A 6,761-nucleotide genomic window follows, 5' to 3' on the forward strand; every position below is an offset into this window, starting at 1 on the left:
CGCGGCCAATGTGTCATCGCTAGCGGGCTACAGAAGGTTGGCCCGATTTCCCCCAGCAAAGAGACGGCGCGCAGGAAAGTAGTGAGATCGAAACATCCTGTAAAATAGGACTAACTTAAAACAAATGCAATATACGGAATTTCAGTATTGTTTTGTCGGTGAAAATCAACATAAGAGCACATAGCAAGCTATTTGGCTGAAATATTGTGCTTGCAAACAATTGAGAGTATTCAAATTAAGGAGCGCGTCGACGTCGGCCTGGTCAATTTGGCTAGCCAGCTAGCTTACAGAGCTAGACTTATCTTGAAGTTATCCACTGCAGGACAAGCAACATAAGAGGTAAGGAACGTTATTTTGCCAAATTTGACTTAATAACATGATTGGATCTGTGGAGTTCAACGGGCAAGGATGGCCATATGACAGCCAACCGTAGCTAGTTGGCGCTGCTAACTATGTAGCTAACAAGCGAGCGAAGTTAGCCGCTAACAAACTAACTAAAATATTATTAAGCATTTCCTGTGTAGTAGTTAGTTCGGCAAGTTAACTTAACGTGTCATCTCTCTGATAACACAAATTGGAACACACCTATCTACCAATCAATGTACATTAAAGCTACAATGTAGAACCTATAGTTAGCTAGTTCGCTAACGTTACTAGTTAGCTGGCTAATGAAGCTACAACAGATACTGTACAAATGATGTAAACATTGGGGTCACGCTTGTGAACGTGAAGTGCTTGTGAACGTGATGCGCAAAAAGCAACTATTGCGTTCTACAGAGTGTAGAGTTTCCTCAGCCCTATTGCTGAACATGGTAAAAAAATTTTTGCCAAATTGACGTTTATGTTCTTGTTACTGTTGCAGTGTAAGCTAGCTAGTTTCGTTTCTCCGTTAGCTGTGATGAGTACGCTAGTGCATACTTCAGAAATCAGGGCCCAATACAGAACTGTTCCTAGTCTGTGTGATGGACTGTGGTTGGGGAAGAGGCTGGCTCTGATTCCCTGTTTTATTTCCATAGGAATGAGTGATGACCTCTGTTGTGGTGGCAGACGGTGGAGGGAATATGGTGGAGTACGTCACTGTCATGGAAGAGACTGAGCAGGTAAGAGACAATCGGCCCTAACCTTCCCTATGCAACATTTAAAGGGTGTTTTGATTGCAATACCAGTGCCACACACAATCCCATTCCAAGCTTAAAGCTGGGTCAGGGCTGATAGAAATATCTTATTGACATGAATAATATTGTGAAGTGAACCAATGAATAACATGTTTTTCTCATGACATTGGCATTTCTGTTATCTCAACATTATAAATGATTCAACAAATGTTCAAATACACACAACACATGATGTATGTTTCAACTTGCGCTTCCTTCAATGTATCTGTTCATTCTCCAGAGTCAGGAGAACCTCGGTGAGGAGGGGGAGGTGGTGCAGGAGATAGTGGAGACTGTAATAGGGGAGGAAGGGGAGGAGTATCCTGCTGTGGTGGTGGAAGAGGTGCCCAGTGCCCAGTTGGAGCAGTGCTACGCTGCCCAGGTGTTGGTCTACGATGACGGGACCTATCTGATGCAGGACGTGGGAGACGAGCAGGAGGTGGTCACCGAGGTAGTGGAGACAGGTGAGAGGGAGGGTGGTGCAGGACTGGACAGCAATATTTTTTTGTTGCTGTTAGAGGGTTTGGATAGTGTTTTTTTGATTGAGTGATTGCTTTAGAGGAGTGTGGGTGTAAAAGGCTCTAGCCCTGTACTGGCCCTCCCACACTCACCTATCGTCAAACCAATCATGTCCATGCGGAGCTATACGGAGCCCTCTGCATTGTTACAAAATTTGGGAGGTGCACAGCGATGCGGTGCTCGAGTTGGCCTCCGGAAGCTCCGCAATTGTGTCACCCCACGTACAGAGCCTCTGGATCGCATTGCCTGAACAAGCATAAATTGGCTTTTAGACTTTCCAATATATCACAAGTATTATTTTCTTCTAGGACCATCTCAAGAAGGACATCTAGTGGTGTATGAACTGAGCCCACTGGAAGAGTGACAGAAGTCATGAGGTTTGAGGAAGGGGACAGCTTTTTAGGATGTTGACCAATGACCATCCTCAAGATAGGTCTTCTCTGTAGGCAGTAGTTACTATGCACAACCGGATGCAGGAGGGTTGTGAATGAGTGAGATAAAGAGCGGCGAAATAGAAGACTTAGGGTGATAGCTGGTACAGGCTACGTCTCTCCAACGCTACACGGTTTACTATCAGTGTCCCAAAAGTACAGGTTCACTTAGCCTAACCTCTCATTATTTAATGAAAGAAACATCCATCTTGCCCAGCTAACTGCTTCTAAGGGTGAACGTCTGTGGTATCTACTGCTGTAGGGCCTCAGGCATAGGAAGATACGGTTGAATACTCATTGAAACAAAGTAATTGAACGAACATTACATTGAAATGAAATGTATTTTCGCCACTCCTTTAACCTACCACCCCCGTCCACCCCCGTCTCCTGTGTTGTTGTAGTAGAGGTGTCGTCACACGGGGGCATGGTGTGCTTTGATAAGACCTTTGAGGCGGCCGAGGCCCTTCTTCACATGGACTCCACCAGCAGTTTCCATGGAGACCGCAACAACACAGGTAACAACTCAACCCCTCCTCCATTGGCCTTGCCGGGGGCCAGGCATTATAAGTGTGTGGCGGGCCATGATGTCGGGCTGAAAAATATGATGGTAAAATGTGTCAAAGTTTGTTCTACCACAAAGTTACCATTTGGCAGTCTGAGTTGAATCTTCATACTGCTCTGTGGCTGTAATGATGAACTATTGTCTGTCTGTGTCTCAGTGGAGGATGTGATGATGGAGACGGTGGTGGAGGTGTCTACAGAGTGTGAGCCCATAGAAGAGGACAGCTTCCCTATACCCCCCGACTATGAGCCTCCGTCTGCCAAGAAGAAGAAAGGTCTGCCTCAAACACAACCACATGCGTTCTTGCCATCTGTCTCTATTGGTCACTGTGTGCAACCCAGTATTAAAAGTTAAGTTGTATATTATATAAAATGTACGAAGTTATGTTTGGTTGGTTTCCTTGCAGGGGGACGGAAGCCGAAGACACAACAGCCTCAGCCTGACACCAACGGCAACATTGACCTGGGGATCAGGCAGAGACCCAGAGAGGGAAAAGGTACCACACACACAGCGAGGGCTAGGGTTTGTCAAGCCCATGAAGGGATTCTCCTCTACGTAGAGCAACTCAAGATGGGGCCATATCCCTTAAGTAGATAGCCGGTGTGTGAGCGATCCTCTGTATGAATGACGTTGGTCTTCTCTCTACCTCCGTCCTCCAGGGAGCACCACCTACCTATGGGAGTTCCTGTTGGATCTCCTCCAGGATAAGAACACCTGTCCCAGGTACATCAAGTGGATGCAGCGGGACAAGGGCATCTTCAAGCTGGTCGACTCCAAGGCCGTGTCCAAGCTGTGGGGCAAACACAAGAACAAACCTGACATGAACTATGAAACCATGGGCAGGGCACTCAGGTAACTATGGGATACCATTCTACTATATTGGCTAGCCAATTCCTCACTATAGTTAGTGTGTAAGGCTTACTGTTGACCCAACATATCTTTACTATTTTTATGCTAAGGAATGAATAATGCAATTTTTGATTTGTCTTTTTTAAAATGCATGCATTTAACCCTTAAGTTCCCCTCTTAAAATGCATGCAGCGGTATGCCACTTAGGTTAAGTAAACTGAGTGTACGGTTGTTCCTGTCCAGGTATTACTACCAGAGGGGGATCCTAGCCAAGGTGGCGGGCCAGAGGCTCGCCTACCAGTTTAAAGACATGCCCAAGAACATCAGGGTGATCGACGATGACAGGGAGGAGGAGGGAGAGGAGGGGGAACCCTCTGAGCACCACCAGACACTGATTATTGACCCTGCCACCTCCACCCAGACACAGCAGAGCTACGTCACCGTCATACCCACCTCGTCCGGCAACAGGTGAGAGGCATGATTGGAGAAGTCATGAAATAATGAATACATTTTTGTTGCAAATTTTTTTCCCCCCAAGAGAAAATCTGTGGTATTTATTTGAAAAAGTGTTAGGAGCAGCAGACATAAGAGAGAACTTACATGTGTGAGTCTGTCTGTGTCCATTTTCATCCAAATGCACTGTGAAGTAGTTACATCTTTGTTTCTGTCTTATGTACAGGACCATGCGTTTGGCCATGCCCATGGTCATGACGACGACACTGGGTCAGATGACCCTCAACTCCTCCACCGTCTTCACCACCCAGGCTCCCATCACCCTGGGCAACGCCCACGCTGGCGGGCCCAAGCTGGTGATCCAGACCCTGCCCGCCATGATGCCCGCCGGGGCCAAGAGCGGAGAGAAGATCACCATCATCACCATCCCGGCGGCCCAGCTAGCTCAGCTAACGCAGGGCAACCTTTCAGCCCAGCTCTCAGGCCAGCTAGCTCAGCTCATACAGGCTAAACCAGTCACCCATCTGGTGCAGGCTAAACCAGTCACCCATCTGGTGCAGGCTAAACCAGTCACCCATCTGGTGCAGGCTAAACCAGTCACCCATCTGGTGCAGGCTAAACCAGTCACCCATCTGGTGCAGGCTAAACCAGTCACCCAGCTGGTGCAGGCTAAACCAGTCACCCAGCTGGTGCAGGCTAAACCAGTCACCCAGCTGGTGCAGGCTAAACCAGTCACCCAGCTGGTGCAGGCTAAACCAGCCCCTCCACTCATACTGGCAAAGCCTGTGACTGTGACCCAGCAGCCACCTGCCGCCTCCCCTGTAGGTAAACCACAGCTCCCTCCCTCCACCACCATCACAATCCCTGTACCTACCCCCTCTACACACCCTGAAAAAGAAGCCATCTCACCCCACACAGCCCTTCCAGAGTCCACCCCTCCAGTGAGCACGGAGCTCCCCCAGTCTAGCCCGGGAGACCCCTCTGACTCGGCAGTTGGCACAGAACCCAGTGGACCCTGAATCTTGAACTCGAGGCCAAGGGGCCCGACAGCTACTGACTCCATATTGACCCTGTGTTTTGAAGTGGAGTCTTCCCTTCCCATCCTCCAATCACTGGGCAGTGGAGCTGTAGGACCATACAGTGGAGGAGAGCTCTGAACCTCAGCTATGGAGCTCCTAGTTACCAGGGAGCTAGTCTTCAAACTGGAGCTGCAGTGCCATCCCTCCCTCCACATCAGAAAACCAGGAAAAGAGATGAGGATAAAGGGACTTTGTATACATAGCTACACTCTTCTACGTATTGATTTAGACAGTGAAGCTAAAACTTTTAATTTGGCTCTCTACTCCAGCATTTTGGATTTGATGAATTATTTCATGTGAGGTGACCGTACAGAATGACACAGCCAAAATAAACTGCAAATGCATCCAACAAGTTTGTAGAGTCACAAGCTGATGTAGTCATTGCATGCCAGGAATATGGAACCAAATACTAAACTTATGTATATTAAATACTTATGATACTTTCAAATGGACTGTTTTCATTTAACGGTAAAACAGATATGTAGGAAAATACCCTCAAAACAGGTGACATTCTGAACGGTCCCCTCACATGAAACATTTAATCTCACATTTTAAATGCTGGCGTATAGAGCCAAATTAAAAGTTTTAGCTTCGCTGTTCAGATAAATATGTAGGGGAGTGTACATGCTTTAGAAGCTCTTTGGATCTCAAACGATGGGCAAGCCTTAGATTGTACATTGAACATGCTTCTTTTAATCAAAAACATAATATAAAGGAAGCCTGAAAGATTTGTGTAAACTTTTTGATACTCTTCAGCAGGTTACGTACGATGTATTCTAAGTTCAATGCAAGTGTAGTTCTTTTTGTCTCGTAGTTGAAATCTTTGGGTTTTCCTCTTGACTGGTTGGTTCCCATCATCTGGCTATGGAAAGTAGTCTAGTCCTCCACAGCACTGTCCCTCCACACTCAATGTTTTTTTTTGTGTTATTATATATATTTTTTACTGTTCAGAAAAGGGAGCGAAAGGATGTTTGTGTTAAGAAAAGACAGATCCAGATGGTATATTCCCACATTTTGAAGCATATGCTATTTTCATGTACTCTCAAAGTGTATTGATGTAGATTTTACTGAAGTATGTATTATATAAAAACATGAATTGAAACATCTTGTCTTGGTCAATACTTGTTGGCACTGAATCTCTTTCAGACGGAGTTGAAAAACATAAAGGACTAGGCAAACCAAAACCGTGTGTGGTAGATGGTGACGTTTCACCAAGTAAAATCATCAGAAAATGATAGCTGGTGTTCTGTGGTCAGTCGTGGAAAAAGTACCCAATTGCCATACTTGAGTAAAAGTAGAAATACCTTTTTAATAGAAAGTTACTCAAGTGAAAGTCAGCCAGTAAAATACTACTTGTCTAAAATTATTTGGTTTTATGTATCGAAAGTAATTAAAATTGCTCATATACATTTAAAATTCCTTATTAAGCAAAGCAGGCAGCACCATTTGTTTTGTCTTTAAAGTGTATGGATAGCCAGGGGCACACTCCAGCGCTAAGACATTATTTACAAAAGATGCATTTGTGTTTAGTGAGTCCGCCAGAGTCAGTAGGGATGACCACCTGTTCTTTTGATAAGTGCTTCAATTTGACTGTCTTGCTAAGCATTCAAAATGTAACTTTCGGTTGTCATGGAAAATGTATGGAGTAAAAAGTACATTTTCTTTAGGAATGTAGTGAAGTAAAAGTTGCCAAAAATATAAAAAGTAAAGTACA

The 6,761-nt window shown here is 45.5% G+C and overlaps 1 protein-coding gene across 3 annotated transcripts; it reads left to right on the top strand.

Moving 5' to 3' along the window:
- The first annotated feature begins 4 nt into the window (after nt 1–4).
- Nucleotides 5–6,149, top strand: LOC112220936 (ETS-related transcription factor Elf-2). Of its 3 annotated transcripts, none has more exons than XM_024382924.2 (9): nt 5–339; nt 1,017–1,100; nt 1,396–1,618; nt 2,506–2,619; nt 2,824–2,940; nt 3,073–3,162; nt 3,326–3,518; nt 3,759–3,983; nt 4,195–6,149. In XM_024382924.2, the coding sequence occupies exons 2-9, from the start codon at nt 1,026–1,028 to the stop codon at nt 4,985–4,987; spliced, it is 1,830 nt and encodes a 609-aa protein (XP_024238692.2). In that variant the 5' UTR covers nt 5–339; nt 1,017–1,025; the 3' UTR covers nt 4,988–6,149. The 3 variants fall into 3 exon arrangements, with proteins under 3 accessions (XP_024238692.2, XP_024238693.2, XP_042159020.1); XM_024382925.2 differs by having other exon boundaries at nt 2,509–2,619; XM_042303086.1 differs by lacking the exons at nt 5–339; nt 1,017–1,100 and having other exon boundaries at nt 1,471–1,618; nt 1,982–2,619.
- The last annotated feature ends 612 nt before the right edge of the window (nt 6,150–6,761 follow it).

This window comes from Oncorhynchus tshawytscha, linkage group LG21, assembly GCF_018296145.1.
Source record: "Oncorhynchus tshawytscha isolate Ot180627B linkage group LG21, Otsh_v2.0, whole genome shotgun sequence".
In the NCBI taxonomy this organism is placed as follows: Eukaryota; Metazoa; Chordata; class Actinopteri; order Salmoniformes; family Salmonidae; genus Oncorhynchus; species Oncorhynchus tshawytscha.